Source organism: Ranitomeya imitator, chromosome 1 (assembly GCF_032444005.1).
Source record: "Ranitomeya imitator isolate aRanImi1 chromosome 1, aRanImi1.pri, whole genome shotgun sequence".
Taxonomy (NCBI): Eukaryota; Metazoa; Chordata; class Amphibia; order Anura; family Dendrobatidae; genus Ranitomeya; species Ranitomeya imitator.
The window spans coordinates 47,778,425-47,795,804 of NC_091282.1; the positions used below are offsets into that span (position 1 = coordinate 47,778,425).

General features: G+C 45.7%; 1 protein-coding gene across 15 annotated transcripts in view; it reads left to right on the forward strand.

Moving 5' to 3' along the window:
• Positions 1–17,380, forward strand: part of NEDD4L (NEDD4 like E3 ubiquitin protein ligase) — a 335,097-nt gene that overhangs the window by 288,314 nt on the left and 29,403 nt on the right. For all 15 annotated transcript variants that reach the window (XM_069746056.1, XM_069746084.1, XM_069746057.1 and 12 more), the window contains 2 exons: positions 5,726–5,784; positions 9,717–9,782. In XM_069746056.1, the coding sequence (XP_069602157.1) occupies positions 5,726–5,784; positions 9,717–9,782 (125 nt within the window). The remainder of the gene's footprint in view (positions 1–5,725; positions 5,785–9,716; positions 9,783–17,380) is intronic.

The following is a 17,380-nucleotide window of genomic DNA, read 5'->3' on the forward strand; positions in this document are numbered from 1 at the left end:
ATGCCGGTGGCGAAACAGAAGTGTGGTGTCCACGGTAAATGCGGATTACTGGGACAGATGAAGTGTGGTGGCTGATACTGACGCTGCAGTCACTTCTCCATCAACCCCCTGAAACGAGACATCGGGACGGTGGTGACAGTAGCTGTGGCAGATGATCACGGAGCCGCTTCCTAATGACGTCCTGTTTCAGGGGGAGAGGGTGATAGAAGCTGAAGCCATCCTCCTGTGATGTCCTCTCAAAAGTAGTCATAGGAAGTAAAAAAAAACCATATAGAGAAGGAATTACCTAATGAATCAAATTACTAAAGTACGTAGAGGATAAATATATTTATAAATAGCATATATATATATATATATCTGACAACAAGTAATTAATATAAAACTATTAATCTCTTTAATGTATAAACTTTGATTTATTGCAAAAACAAACAAAAAAACCTCCCATTTAGTGTACAACCCACTTGTGGGAAGGTGGTCTCGTTCTGGAGGACCCCACAGGCTTGTGTTATACAGACAGCCCATTAGTTTCAATTTGACTGTAATTCTTTGTTCTTCCAGTGGGGGCACTGCAGGCAAATTAAACACTAGAGAGAAAGAGGCGCATAACTGGTGGCAGCCTTTAGGTCAAAATTAACCCTCAGTGGTGAAGCATCCGACATTTGCTTAATCCCATCAAAAACCCCTTTAATCCTGGTCTGTATTGGGCTGTACCTCTGAGTCTGAGCTGTTGGCGGGCGTGACCTTGCCGCATGGCCAGTGTGATAACACCGGTGTCCTGACTTTATTTTCGGATTGTGGCATGATTGATCTCTACACATTAATGCACCCCCAGTGGTTTTCCTTATCCACTATGGCCTCTTTGTTTGCACCATTATTTTAACATATGTAACTGACTTTTTATGTTGCAAGTTTATTTAAAGGTACAGTACACCGTTTATCTGTACCTAGAGGGTCCTACTGATGGAGAAGACCAAAAGCGCCAGGGTTGCCCAATCCTACAATGCTATGTCTGGAACCACGGACGTAGTTAGTTAGTTGGGATCCTATCCCAATATGTAGTAGGTGTAGTAGTAGTAATAATATTAGCAGCAAATTCTTCCAATTAGAAAGGTGCTATAGTTCTTCTGATTCGCTTTGTCGCTTTCTCCATTTGCAGGCACTTCAGTAGCTTAGGTATCCTTGGCTACGACCACAAACAACTAACTGTCCCTATATGATGAGTGGTCGTAACCATGGATATCTAAACTGCACATGGGGTAAGCAACATTGTGAATCAGAAGAACTATCCTACATTTCTAATTGAAGGTATTTGCTAATATTATTATTGTTACACCTTCTACATATTGGAGGAGGACCTTGGAGATGGGAATACCCCTATTAATATTCCCTCTAAGTCTTTATAGTTTGTGGGCAGAGCTGCAGAGGACATGGGCTAAGTGTTAATGTCAGTATCCCTGGTGGGCTGGGGTACTACTTGGGTTAGTGACCCTATTCCTGTTGGCCTAAAACAGACTAGTTACTCGCAACTTCCATGGTGGTAGCATTTACTGCCAACATTTTTGGTCGTGTCTGTACATGGGGTGTATAGTAATATCCCTGGTGGTCTAGGGTATTCAGTAAGTGAAATTAATCCTCTTACATGCATTCTAGAGGATAGAGAGGAGGTCAGGTAGTCTAGGGCAATTAAGAAATGGTCAGGCTCTCTGGTGGTCTAGGGCAGAAACGAAGTTAGTCAATGTCCCTGGTGCTCTAGGGTATCTTATAGGTTTAATATCATATACCTGGAGTCTAGAACTGCGCATCCCTGCTGGTCTAGAGAAGTTACTGCCAAATTTCCTCAGTGGTCTAGTAGAAGGGGATTGTGCAGGCAATGAATGGGGTGACCGTCAGCATTCCTGTTAGTCTGGGGCACCGAAACGTTGTGTCTGCAGCCCTGGTGGTAGGAGGCGCTGCTGCTTTGGTGCTTTCATCAGATGTAAACATCTTGGAATCTAGAACAGAGATGGGTTTAATGCCAGCCTCTTTGGTGGGCTTGGGCAATAATGATGTTATTGCTGTGATCCCTGGTGGTCTAGGGCAGAGCAGAGGGTAGTGAAGTGGTGTCAGCATTCCTGTTGGTTTAGGGCAGTGAAGAAGTGAATGCTGAGGTACGGTACAGACCAAAAGTTTGGACACACCTTCTCATTTAAAGATTTTTCTGCATTTTCAGGACTATGAAAATTATACATTCACACTGAAGGCATCAAAACTATGAATTAACACGTGTGGAATTATATACTTAACAAAAAAGTGTGAAACAACTGAAATTATGTCTTATATTCTAGGTTCTTCAAAGTAGCCACCTTTTGCTTTGATGACTGCTTTGCACACTCTTGGCATTCTCTTGATGAGCTTCAAGAGGTAGTCACCGGGAATGGTTTTCTAACAATCTTGAAGGAGTTCCCAGAGATGCTTAGCACTTGTTGGCCCTTTTGCCTTCACTTTTCGGTCCAGTTCACCCCAAACCATCTAGATTGGGTTCAGGTCTGATGACTGTGGAGGCCAGGTCATCTGGAGTAGCACCCCATCACTCTCCTTCTTGGTCAAATAGCCCTTACACAGCCTGGAGGTGTGTTTGAGGTCATTGTCCTGTTGAAAAATAAATGATGGTCCAACTAAACGCAAACCGGATGGAATAGCATGCCGCTGCAAGATGCTGTGGTAGCCATGCTGGTTCAGTATGCCTTCAATTTTGAATAAATCCCCAACAGTGTCACCAGCAAAGCACCTCCACACCATCACACCTCCTCCTCCATGCTTCACGGTGGGAACCAGGCATGTAGAGTCCATCCGTTCACCTTTTCTGCGTCGCACAAAGACACGGTGGTTGGAATCAAAGATCTCAAATTTGGACTCATCAGACCAAAGCACAGATTTCCACTGGTCTAATGTCCATTCCTTGGTTCTCTTCTGCTTGTTGCCTGTCCTTAGCAGTGGTTTCCTAGCAGCTATTTTACCATGAAGGCCTGCTGCACAAAGTCTCCTCCTAACAGTTGTTGTAGAGATGTGTCTGCTGCTAGAACTGTGTGACATTGACCTGGTCTCTAATCTGAGCTGCTGTTAACCTGCGATTTCTGAGGCTGGTGACTCGGATAAACTTATCCTCAGAAGCAGAGGTGACTCTTGGTCTTCCTTTCCTGGGGTGGTTCTCATGTGAGCAAGTTTCTTTGTAGCGCTTGATGGTTTTTGCAATTGCACTTGGGGACACTTTCAAAGTTTTTGCCAATTTTTCAGACTGACTGACCTTCATTTCTTAAAGTAATGATGGCCACTCGTTTTTCTTTACTTAGCTGCTTTTTTCTTGCCATAATACAAATTCTAAGGCCATGTTCACACAGTGCGTTTTTTACCGCGGAACCGCGGCGGTTTTGCCGCTGCGGTTCCGCAGCTGTTTTCCATGCAGGGTACAGTACACTGTACCCTATGGAAAACAGGACACACTGTGCACATGGTCCGGAAATTGTTAAAAAAAAGACGCGCTGAATAGCTCCCGGAAAAAAGAAGGAGCATGTCAATTCTTTTTCCGGAGCCGCAGCGGTTCTGCACCCATAGACCTCCATTGTGAGGTCCAAACCGCAGTAAAACCCGCAGATCAAAAATATATCGGCGGGTTTTACTGCGATTTGATGTGCAGAACCGCTGCAGCAGGAAGTGCGGGGAGCGGGCGGAAGTGCGTGGGCGGAGTGTGGCTGCCCCCCCCGTGTTCCGATCCCGCCCCCCCGTGCTCCGATGCCCCCCCCCAGTGCTCCGATGCCCCCCCCCAGTGCTCCGATGCCCCCCCCGTGCCCTAATCTCCCCCCCTTATACTCACCCGGCGTCCCGGTGTCCGTCCGGCCGTCTTCTCCCTGGGCGCCGCCATCTTGCAAAATGGCGGGCGCATGCGCAGTGCGCCCGCCGAATCTGCCGGCCGGCAGATTCGTTCCAAAGTGCATTTTGATCACTGAGATATAACCTATCTCAGTGATCAAAATAAAAAAATAGTAAATGACACCCCCCCCCCTTTGTCACCCCCATAGGTAGGGACAATAAAAAAAATAAAGAATTTTTTTTTTTTTTTTTTTCACTAAGGTTAGAATAGGGGTAGGGGTAGGGTTAGGGGTAGGGTTAGGGTTAGGGGTAGGGTTAGGGTTAGGGGTAGGGTTAGGGGTAGGGGTAGGGGTAGGGGTAGGGGTAGGGGTAGGGGTAGGGGTAGGGTTAGGGGTAGGGTTAGGGGTAGGGTTAGGGGTAGGGTTAGGGTTAGGGGTAGGGTTAGGGTTAGGGTATTTTCAGCCATTTTAACCCTAAAAAAATTCCTAGAAAACACACAGACTCTGGCTAGAAAACTGCATCAAAAAAACGCATCAAAAAACGCATCAAAAAACGCATCAAAAACGGACCAAAAAAGGACCAAAAAAAGGACCTGCGTTTTCTGCCAAGAGCTGCAGTTTTTTAAAAAACAGTCAGGAAAAAAAAAGGATGGAAATCCTGAACGTGTGAACATACCCTTACAGTCTATTCAGTAGGACTATCAGCTGTGTATCCACCAGACTTCTGCTCAACACAACTGATGGTCACAACCCCATTTATAAGGCAAGAAATCCCACTTATTAAATCTGACAGGACACACATCTGAAGTGAAAACCATTCCTGGTGACTACCTCTTGAAGCTCATCAAGAGAATGCCAAGAGTGTGCAAAGCAGTCATCAAAGCAAAACATGGCTACTATGAAGAACCTAGAATATAAGACATAATTTCAGTTGATTTACACTTTTTTGTTAAGTATATAATTCCACATGTGTTAATTCATAGTTTTGATGCCTTCAGTGTGAATGTACAATTTTCATGGTCATGAAAATACAGAAAAATCTTTAAATGAGAAGGTGTGTCCAAACTTTTGGTCTGTACTGTATGTAGTAACATTCCTAAAGTCTGCAACCAGTAAAGGATTGATGTGCCAGTTACTTCCAGGATACTTGGTGGTCTAGGGTAGACGAGATGTTGTCGGGGAAGTGAGCACTTATTGTTTCGCCGGCCAGGAATGAGACTGAAGAGACAACAATTCTATGCTTGGACGCAACACTTTAAAGGGGTCGTCCATCTTTCAGGGACTTTTTTTTTTTTTTGCTTATGAAAATCTTTTATTTTGTGGGGGGGGATTTTACAGACCTTTTGTGTCTCAGCACATTCAAGACGCGTGACTCCTCTGCAGACTGTCAGCGCATTCTTGATTTAAAGGGGAATCTGTCAGCATTAAAGGACTGTTCAAACCAAGCTCAAGCGCCTGGTTCACCATTGTATCACTACTGTTCCTTGTTTCTCCGTCCTTCTCTAGCTCTATAAAACCAGAGCGGTCAATCAATATAGATGAGGGAGGGGGCCAATACCGAGGAATAAACAAGTGGGAAGGTGCACTGAACTATATGCCCGCGCTGCATCAAGCGACCGTGCTGGTTTTGAACAGTCGTTCTGTACTGACAGATTCTCAGTTAGCTCCTTCTGCAGTCAGCAACAAATCGGTTACAGAAGGCAAACTGTGATAAATTCTTAACAAAACCAAATTGCAAAAATAATATAGATTTATTTATTTTTTTTAAGACAGACATACTTTTAAATTTTAAAAGTGTGAACCGAGAAGTCTCTTCTTCGGAAAGATTTCATAACATCGCGAGATTTATAATGGAAACTCTATGTGCACTTTATTCGCAGATAACAAAATCACACAGTGGGAAGACCCCCGGCTACAGAATCCGGCAATCACTGGGCCGGTAAGTTAAGACGTGAAGGAATTGGTATTGCAGCTGGATATCTATCTATCTATCTATCTATCTATCTATCTATCTATCTATCTATCTATCTATCTATCTATCTACAGTTGTGGCCAAAAGTATTGACACCCCTGCAATTCTGTCAGATAATATTCAGTTTCTTCCTGAAAATGATTGCACAAATTCTTTGGTATTACCGGATTTTCTTCATTTAATTTGTCTTAAATGAAAAAACACAAAAAGAATTGTCCTAAAGCCAAATTGGATATAATTGCACACCAAACATAAAAAGGGGATGGACAAAAGTATTGGCACTGTTAGAAAAATCATGTGATGCTTCTCTAATTAGTGTAATTAACAGCACCTGTAACTTACCTGTGGCACAGGTGTTGGCAATAACTAAATCACACTTGCAGCCAGATGACATGGATTAAAGTTGACTCAACCTCTGTCCTGTGTCCTTGTGTGACCACATTGAGCATGGAGAAAAGAAAGAAGACCAAGAACTGTCTGAGGACTTGAGAAACCAAATTGTGAGGAAGCATGAGCAATCTCAAAGCTACAAGTCCATCTCCAAAGACCTGAATGTTCCTGTGTCTACCGTGTGCAGTGTCATCAAGAAGGGTAAAGCCCATGGCACTGTGGCTAACCTCCCTAGATGTGGACGAAAAAGAAAAATTGACAAGAGATTTCAACGCAAGATTGTGCGGATGTTGGATAAAGAACCTCGACTAACATCAAAACAAGTTCAAGCTGCCCTGCAGTCCGAGGGTGCAACAGTGTCAACCCGTACTATCCGTCTGCGTCTGAATGAAAAGGCACTGTATGGTAGGAGACCCAGGAAGACCCCACTTCTTACCCCGAGACATAAAAAAGCCAGGCTGGAGTTTGCCTAAACTTACCTGAAAAAGCCTAAAACGTTTTGGAAGAATGTTCTCTGGTCAGATGAGACAAAAGTAGAGCTTTTTGGGCAAAGGCATCAACATAGAGTTTACAGGAGAAAAAAAAGAGGCATTCAAAGAAAAGAACATGGTCCCTACAGTCAAACATGGTGGAGGTTCCCTGATGTTTTGGGGTTGCTTTGCTGCCTCTGGCACTGGACTGCTTGACCGTGTGCATGGCATTATGAAGTCTGAAGACTACCAACAAATTTTGCAGCATAATGTAGGGCCCAGTGTGAGAAAGCTGGGTCTCCCTCAGAGGTCATGGGTCTTCCAGCAGGACAATGACCCAAAACACACTTCAAAAAGCACTAGAAAATGGTTTGAGAGAAAGCACTGGAGACTTCTAAGGTGGCCAGCAATGAGTCCAGACCTGAATCCCATAGAACACCTGTGGATAGATCTAAAAATGGCAGTTTGGAGAAGGCACCCTTCAAATATCAGGGACCTGGAGCAGTTTGCCAAAGAAGAATGGTCTAAAATTCCAGCAGAGCATTGTAAGAAACTCATTGATGGTTACCGGAAGCGGTTGGTCGCAGTTATTTTGGCTAAAGGTTGTGCAACCAAGTATTAGGCTGAGGGTGCCAATACTTTTGTCTGGCCCATTTGTGGAGTTTTATGTGAAATGATCAATGTTTTGCTTCATTCTCTTTTGTGTTTTTTCATTTAAGACAAATTAAATGAAGATAATAATACCAAAGAATTTGTGATTGCAATAATTTTCAGGAAGAAACTGAGTATTATCTGACAGAATTGCAGGGGTGTCAATACTTTTGGCCATGACTGTATATATGACAGTCTGCCTGCCTCTAATTTCGGGAGGTTTGCTCCTCTCTTTTCGGCGTGCGGGCGTTAGTATCTATCAGACGTGTCTATTTGGTTCACTTTGGCATTGATACTAATTTATTAGCTGCCACAAATATCAGATGATGATGATTCTTCTTGCAGGATTAATCCCTGTTAATGTAATTCTCCAGCCGGCGGCACTAATCCGGTCACAGTAGCGGATCTACGGTCACACCGGTGTTACCGGGGAAACTGAGGAGCCGTCACGATGTCTCCAGGCTCATAGATGCTATATATAATATATACTCATTACGGCTGCACCTGTGAGCGCTCACATATTCTCATTTATGCTCCACAGGGTTTGAGATGATTTTTTTTTTTTTTTTTTTAATTTATCTTCTTTATGAATTTCTATGAACTGAACCTAAAAAATACTTTTCTGCAATGCATAATTTGTGTAACAATTTATCTTTTGGCACGCTGAAATTTGATCAAGTTTAAATATAGAATTAATCAACATGAAAAGTGTAATCTCTTTGCAAATATATTCCACTACTGATCTTGTACTGACGATAACTTACATCCAATATTTACCAGCAGAATAGTGAGTGCAGCTCTGGAGTAGGAGTCACTGTGAGCATAGGATTAGCACAGGATAATAAAGTAGTATATGCACACGTGACTCCTACCCCAGAGCTGCACTCACTATTCTGCTGGTGCAGTCACTGTGTACATACATTACATTACTGATCCTGTACTGATCCTGAGTTACATCCTGTATTATACTCCAGAGCTGCACTCACTATTCTGCTGGTGCAGTCACTGTGTATATACATTATATTACTGATCCTGAGTTACATCCTGTATTATACTCCAGAGCTGCACTCACTATTCTGCTGGTGCAGTCACTGTGTACATACATTACATTACTGATCCTGAGTTACATCCTGTATTATACTCCAGAGCTGCACTCACTATTCTGCTGGTGCAGTCACTGTGTACATACATACATTACTGATCCTGAGTTACATCCTGTATTATACTCCAGAGCTGCACTCACTATTCTGCTGGTGCAGTCACTGTGTACATACATTATATTACTGATCCTGAGTTACAACCTGTATTATTCTCCAGAGCTGCACTCACTATTCTGCTGGTGCAGTCACTGTGTACATACATAACATTACTGATCCTGAGTTACATCCTGTATTATACCCCAGAGCTGCACTCACTATTCTGCTGGTGCAGTCACTGTGTACATACATTACATTACTGATCCTGAGTTACATTCTGCATTATACCCCAGAGCTGCACTCACTATTCTGCTGGTGCAGTCACTGTGTACATGCATTACATTACGGATCCTGAGTTACATCCTGTATTATACCCCAGAGCTGCACTCACTATTCTGCTGGTGCAGTCACTGTGTACATGCATTACATTACGGATCCTGAGTTACATCCTGTATTATACCCCAGAGCTGCACTCACTATTCTGCTGGTGCAGTCACTGTGTACATGCATTACATTACGGATCCTGAGTTACATCCTGTATTATACCCCAGAGCTGCACTCACTATTCTGCTGGTGCAGTCACTGTGTACATACATTACATTACTGATCCTGAGCTACATCCTGTATTATACCCCAGAGCTGCACTCACTATTCTGCTGGTGCAGTCACTGTGTACATACATTACTGATCCTGAGTTACATCCTGTATTATACCCCAGAGCTGCACTCACTATTCTGCTGGTGCAGTCACTGTGTACATACATTACATTACTGATCCTGAGTTACATCCTGTATTATACCCCAGAGCTGCACTCACTATTCTGCTGGTGCAGTCACTGTGTACATACATTACATTACTGATCCTGAGTTACATCCTGTATTATACCCCAGAGCTGCACTCACTATTCTGCTGGTGCAGTCACTGTGTACATACATTACTGATCCTGAGTTACATCCTGTATTATACCCCAGAGCTGCACTCACTATTCTGCTGGTGCAGTCACTGTGTACATACATTACATTACTGATCCTGAATTACATCCTGTATTATACCCCAGAGCTGCACTCATGATTGATTAGACATATTTGCATATTCATTTATTTCATTATGTTAACTTTATTTTCTTGTTTCTTTCTTTTTATTTTTTATTTATAATTTCATGCCTGATCCTTGACCTTTCCTTGTCTTACAGGCCGTCCCGTACTCCAGAGAATTTAAACAGAAATACGACTACTTCAGGAAGAAATTGAAAAAACCTGTAAGTGTCACATCAGCTCTCTGCTTTCATTGTTATAGAATCTGCTGCAGTTTGCTGAACTAATTTTTTGAAGGGTCGGAATTGATCAATTCCATAGGATTCTGAAAGGAGGGCAACACTGAGTGTTTCCAGGGTCCGGCAGGTACTGAGCATCTTCTGTATCATGGATCAGATAGGACTGCTTGTATGTGAACACCACATCGGTGTTAAGATTGTGATGGGGTCCCTATGGCCAGGATAATGGGCCACCCTGGCCAATGTGATGGGGTTTAGTATGGCTACCATAATGGGCCACCCTGGCCAATGTGATGGGGTTTAGTTTGGCTGGAATAAAGGGCCACCCTGGGCAATGTGATGGGGTTTAGTTTGGCTGGAATAATGGGCCACCCTGGGCAATGTGATGGGGTTTAGTATGGCTAGCATAAAGGGCCACCCTGGCCAATGTGATGGGGTTTCGCATGGCTAGCATAAAGGGCCACCTTGGGCAATGTGATGGGGTTTAGTATGGCTAGCATAAAGGGCCACCTTGGGCAATGTGATGGGGTTTAGTTTGGCTGGAATAATGGGCCACCCTGGGCAATGTGATGGGGTTTAGTATGGCTAGCATAAAGGGCCACCCTGGCCAATGTGATGGGGTTTCGCATGGCTAGCATAAAGGGCCACCTTGGGCAATGTGATGGGGTTTAGTATGGCTAGCATAAAGGGCCACCTTGGGCAATGTGATGGGGTTTAGTTTGGCTGGAATAATGGGCCACCCTGGGCAATGTGATGGGGTTTAGTATGTCTAGCATAAAGGGCCACCTTGGGCAATGTGATGGGGTTTAGTATGGCTAGCATAAAGGGCCACCTTGGGCAATGTGATGGGGTTTAGTTTGGCTGGAATAATGGGCCACCCTGGGCAATGTGATGGGGTTTAGTATGGCTAGCATAAAGGGCCACCTTGGGCAATGTGATGGGTTTAGCATGGCTAGCATAAAGGGCCACCCTGGCCAATGTGATGAGGTTTAGTATGGCTAGCATAAAGGGCCTCCTTGGCCAATGTGATGGGATTTTGTATGGCTAGCTAAAAGGGCCACCCTGGCCAATGTGATGGGATTTGGTATGGCTAGCATAAAGGCCACCCTGGCCAATGTCATGGGATTTGGTATGGCTAGCATAAAGGGCCCCCCTTGCCAATGTGATGGGATTTGGTATGGCTAGCATAAAGGGTCACCCTGGCCAATGTGATGGGATTTGGTATGGCTAGCATAAAGGGCCACCTTGGCCAATGTGATGGGATTTGGTATGGCTAGCATAATGGGCCACCTTGGCTAATGTGATGGGGTTTAGTATGGCTAGCATAATGGGCCACCCTGGCCAATGTGATGGGATTTGGTATGGCTAGCATAAAGGGCCACCCTGGCTAATGTGATGGGGTTTAGCATGGGTAGCATAAAGGGCCACCCTGGCCAATGTGATGGGGTTTAGTATGGCTAGCATAAAGGGCCACCCTGGCCAATGTGATGGGGTTTAGCATGGCTAGCATAAAGGGCCACCTTGGGCACTGTGATGGGGTTTAGTTTGGCTGGAATAATGGGCCACCCTGGGCAATGTGATGGGGTTTAGTATGGCTAGCATAAAGGGCCACCTTGGGCAATGTGATGGGTTAAGCATGGCTAGCATAAAGGGCCACCCTGGCCAATGTGATGAGGTTTAGTATGGCTAGCATAAAGGGCCTCCTTGGCCAATGTGATGGGATTTGGTATGGCTAGCTAAAAGGGCCACCCTGGCCAATGTGATGGGATTTGGTATGGCTAGCATAAAGGCCACCCTGGCCAATGTCATGGGATTTGGTATGGCTAGCATAAAGGGCCCCCCTTGCCAATGTGATGGGATTTGGTATGGCTAGCATAAAGGGTCACCCTGGCCAATGTGATGGGATTTGGTATGGCTAGCATAAAGGGCCACCTTGGCCAATGTGATGGGATTTGGTATGGCTAGCATAAAGGGCCACCTTGGCCAATGTGATGGGATTTGGTATGGCTAGCATAAAGGGCCACCCTGGCTAATGTGATGGGGTTTAGCATGGCTAGCATAAAGGGCAACCCTGGGCAATGTGATGGGATTTGGTATGGCTAGCATAAAGGGCCACCCTGGCCAGTGTGATGGGATTTAGTATGGCTAGCATAAAGGCCACCCTGGCCAATGTGATGGGATTTTGTGCTGCTAGAATTATGGGCCACCCTGCTATTGTGATTGGGTGGTATGGCTAGCATAATGGGCCACCCCGGCCAATGTGATGGGATTTGGTATGGCTAGCATAAAGGGTCACCCTGGCCAATGTGATGGGATTTGGTATGGCTAGCATAAAGGGCCACCTTGGCCAATGTGATGGGATTTGGTATGGCTAGCATAAAGGGCCACCTTGGCCAATGTGATGGGATTTGGTATGGCTAGCATAAAGGGCCACCCTGGCTAATGTGATGGGGTTTAGCATGGCTAGCATAAAGGGCCACCCTGGGCAATGTGATGGGATTTGGTATGGCTAGCATAAAGGGCCACCCTGGCCAGTGTGATGGGATTTGGTATGGCTAGCATAAAGGCCACCCTGGCCAATGTGATGGGATTTTGTGCTGCTAGAATTATGGGCCACCCTGCTATTGTGATTGGGTGGTATGGCTAGCATAATGGGCCGCCCCGGCCAATGTGATGGGATTTGGTATGGCTAGCATAAAGGGTCACCCTGGCCAATGTGATGGGATTTGGTATGGCTAGCATAAAGGGCCACCTTGGCCAATGTGATGGGATTTGGTATGGCTAGCATAAAGGGCCACCTTGGCCAATGTGATGGGATTTGGTATGGCTAGCATAAAGGGCCACCCTGGCTAATGTGATGGGGTTTAGCATGGCTAGCATAAAGGGCCACCCTGGGCAATGTGATGGGATTTGGTATGGCTAGCATAAAGGGCCACCCTGGCCAGTGTGATGGGATTTGGTATGGCTAGCATAAAGGGCCACCCTGGGCAATGTGATGGGATTTGGTATGGCTAGCATAAAGGGCCACCCTGGCCAGTGTGGTGGGATTTGGTATGGCTAGCATAAAGGCCACCCTGGCCAATGTGATGGGATTTTGTGCTGCTAGAATTATGGGCCACCCTGCTATTGTGATTGGGTGGTATGGCTAGCATAATGGGCCACCCCGGCCAATGTGATGGGATTTGGTATGGCTAGCATAATGGGCCACCCCGGCCAATGTGATGGGATTTGGTATGGCTAGCATAAAGGCCACCCTGGCCAATGTGATGGGATTTTGTATGGCTAGCATAAAGGCCACCCTGGCCAATGTGACAGGATTTGGTATGGCTAGCATAAAGGGCCACCCTGGCCAATGTCATGGGATTTGGTATGGCTAGCATAATGGGCCACCCCGGCCAATGTGATGGGATTTTGTGCTGCTGGAACAATGGGCCACCCTGCTATTGTGATTGGGTGGTATGGCTGTGTCATGATATTTTGTAGATCGCCCCCTATAGGTAAGACAATTAATTTCCGTACATGCTTAATCATAGAACTATTAGACCACCACAGGGGCTGCTTACTTTGGTCGATTGTATTTTCATTGACGGTCCACTAACGATGAGCTGATGAAGTCCTCAGCGCTCAGCTGTAATCTATGGAGAACCCAACAAGTGATCACTTTTCTCTACAGCGCCACTAGAGGGGAAATGACGCATTACACGTAATCGATGGGCTTTTTCTGATGCTCTAACATAGACAGATGCTCTTGTAACTCTATAGTCTGTAGATCCCAAATGATAAGAACGTACCGCACCCCGTCTTCTGATGCCTCAATGCAAGGGTAGCCGTTAATTTGGTTCTAACTTATCAGTCCTATGTAAAATGTGGATATGTTCAGTGTAGCTGCCTATCAGTCCTATTGACCTAGAGCAGTGTTTTCCAGTCCATAGTTGTCCGAATATGCTGGGAGTAGTAGTTTTCACACCACTGTGGAGCCACAGATATAAAACCACCCATCACTCGTATCTTCTCGCATTCCCGCTCTCCTAGGAAACATTCGTGATGGAGATAAATTATCATCCTCTCACTCGTTATATCCCTTCATCTAACGAGCCGAGAAGACGTTTATTTATTTCTTCTTCTGATAAACGATGGCGCTTGTTGTCTCCACAAACAATTAGTGTAATTGTTCCAACAATTATGATAAAAGTTACTAATTACAATAAAAATTATTGTCTTCACCACTCTCGGATATTGTGCACGGAGTGGCGACATTTCATTTCTTGCATAGTTCACAGGCTTGAATTAGAAATATGAAATAACCATTAAATGAACAAACAAAAAGAAAATGCAAGGCAAATATACGTATGTATGTACATATATATATATATATATATATATATATATATATATATATATATATATATATATATATATATATATATTTATACCATTCCACTGAAACTGCCCTAACTAAGGTCACCAATGACCTCTTAACCGCCAAGAGCAAGCGACACTACTCTATCCTCCTCCTGGACCTGTCGGCTGCCTTTGACACAGTGGACCATTCCCTATTATTACAGACCCTCTCATCCCTTGGCATCACAGACTTGGCCCTATCCTGGATCTCATCATACCTAACAGACCGGACGTTCAGCATCTCCCACTAATACACCACCTCCTCACCTCGCCCCCTATCTGTCGGAGTCCCACAAGGTTCAGTCATAGGGCCCCTGCTCTTCTCCTTTTACACCTTTGGCCTGGGACAGCTCATAGAATCTCATGGCTTTCAGTATCATCTCTATGCTGATGACACACAGATCTACATCTCTGGACCGGATATCTCCTCCCTACTAACCAGAATCCCTCAATGTCTGTCCACTATTTCATCCTTCTTCTCCGCTAGATTTCTGAAACTTAGCATGTGCAGCGCCCCAGAGACCTGGTCGTTGCAGTATGACGCTCTGCCACTAAGGGGAGTGATGGTACGTCTGATGGCACTAAAGGAGTTCACCTGACCAGGTATCACAGTCACACACTACACTTCACACTCCGGCCACTAGGGGGAGCAAAAGGTTCTATTTATTAGGCCACTCCTCACACTTTGGTAAAACTGGGGGTTGGATAGGAAGTTAGTCAGAAGCTGGCTGGGTTTTGTCCAGGCAACATCCCTTGGCATGGGGGTGTTGCGGGGAAGATTCAGAGGGGTCCCTGTCAGGCATGGGAACCTGGCAGTGACTTAGCGACAAGGACAGATCGTTACAGAGCCGCGCCTGCACTACCTTGCGGCGGTATCTAAAGAAAGGACACGAAGCGAAGTATATTGTGGAGAAGTGAGAAACGAGATCAAAGCACAAAGGAGTACCAGTAGGAGTCGTGCCCCGAGATCGGCAACATCCTACTGAGGCGCGTAGCCGGTGGCCAGAACGCCGAGGAAGTAACTGACTCCAAGCATTACTTCACAGAGGCAGGACAGTTGATTATAGGTTGGCTGTCTAACACACATCACCTAAGAAGACATAGGGGGCAAGCGTGGAGAGGGGCATCTCTAGGGTCCCAGAATAGCTCTGAGCCTTCCCGTCAAACGGGTGCGTTCTAGCCATAACAAACTGGGGGACGAAGCAGAACATCAGAATAGAAACGACAGTTGTGAGGACGATCTCGAATGCTCAGCAGGGAAGGACTGCAACACACAGGCGCTAGTTGGTAGGCACTGATTTCCACCTGCAAAGGGAACTCTGGATGTGCCTTCGGACCGGCCGGTCTCAGCCAGCCCTGTTAACAGTGCTCCGGATTGAGGATCCTGAAGTCACCAGTAAAGAGGTAAAGAGACTGCAACCCTGTGTCCTTGTTATTTACTGCGCCTCACACCATCGCCACCTACACTACTGGGAAGCCCTGGGGATATACTTCACCTGTTGGAAGGTATACCATCTAGCTGCCATTCCATCACCCCAGTGGATCCCGAAGCAGCGTCGGTTGCCCTGACCGAACACCACATGTGGCGTCACGAACCCTTGACAAACTACCATCAACCGTTTTATTGGACGCCCCTTAGCAGGGTCACGGACCGGGTCCCGCCACCGTGACAACCCCAGAACTGACACAGAGAGGACCGGTACCGAGTCACCTGTGGCCGTGTCTGGGGGCGCTCCACATGGACAAAACAGAATTCATCATCTTTCCCCCATCTCACGCGACCCCCCCCCCCCCCCCCCCAACGAACCTATCCATTACAGTAAACGGCTGCCCACTCTCCCCAGTCCCAGAAGCTCACTGCCTCGGGGTAATCCTTGGCGCTGATCTCTCCTTCAAACCACATATCCAAACCCTTTCCACTTCCTGCCGACTTCAACTCAAAAATATTTCACGGATCCGTACATTCCTCAACCAAGAATCTGCAAAAACCCTAGTCCATGCCCTCATCATCTCTCACCTTGACTACTGCAACCTCCTGCTCTGTGGCCTCCCCTCTAACACTCTCGCACCCCTCCAATGTATTCTAAACTCTGCTGCCCGACTAATCCACCTGTCCCCCTGCTATTCCCTGGCCTCTCCCCTCTGTCAATCCCTTCACTGGCTCCCCATTACCCAGTGACTCCAGTACAAAGCCCTAACCATGACGTACAAAGCCATCCACAACCTGTCTCCTCCATACATCTGTGACCTCGTCTCCCGGTACTTACCTACACGCAACCTCCGATCCTCACAAGATCTCCTACTCTACTCCCCTCTTATCTCCTCTTCCCACAATCGTATACAAGATTTCTCTCGCGTATCCCCCATACTCTGGAACCCTCTACCACAACACATCAGACTCTCGCCTACCATCGAAACCTTCAAAAAGAACCTGAAGACCCACCTCTTCAGACAAGCCTACAACCTGCAGTAACCACCGATCGACCAAACCGCTGCACGACCAGCTCTATCCTCACCTACTGTATCCTCACCCATCCCTTGTAGATTGTGAGCCCTCGCGGGCAGGGTCCTCTCTCCTCCTGTACCAGTTATGACTTGTATTGTTTAAGATTATTGTACTTGTTTATTATGTATACCCCTCCTCACAAGTAAAGCGCCATGGAAAAAATGGCGTTATAACAATAAATAATTATATATATATATATATATAATATATATATACACACACACATATACAGTGAAGGAAATTATTATTTGATCCCTTGCTGATTTTGTCCAGGACATGAGCAGTCTACAATTTTAAGGGTAGGTTAAAGGTCCATGTGCAAGTCTATGATCTTGTCCCTGACATCCTTATAAAGCTTTTTCATCTTGCCCATGTCACTGACAGCGGCATTTAACAAGCGCTTCCATCGGGCCGTAAATGCACGCACCACTGACCCCTGTCAAGTGATCAGGCGTCGGCATGACAACCAGTGGTCTCCTGCAGACCTCTATGGTTGTTGATGCCAGATTGCTATGAGCGCCACCCTGTGGTCGGCGCTCATAGCAATGCTGTAATTCTCCTACATAGTGGCGATCTGAGCATCGCTCCTATGTAGCAGAGCTGATCAGGTTATGGCAGCTTCTAGCCTCCCATGTAGGCTATTGAAGCATGGCAAAAGTTAGAAAAAAATATTAAA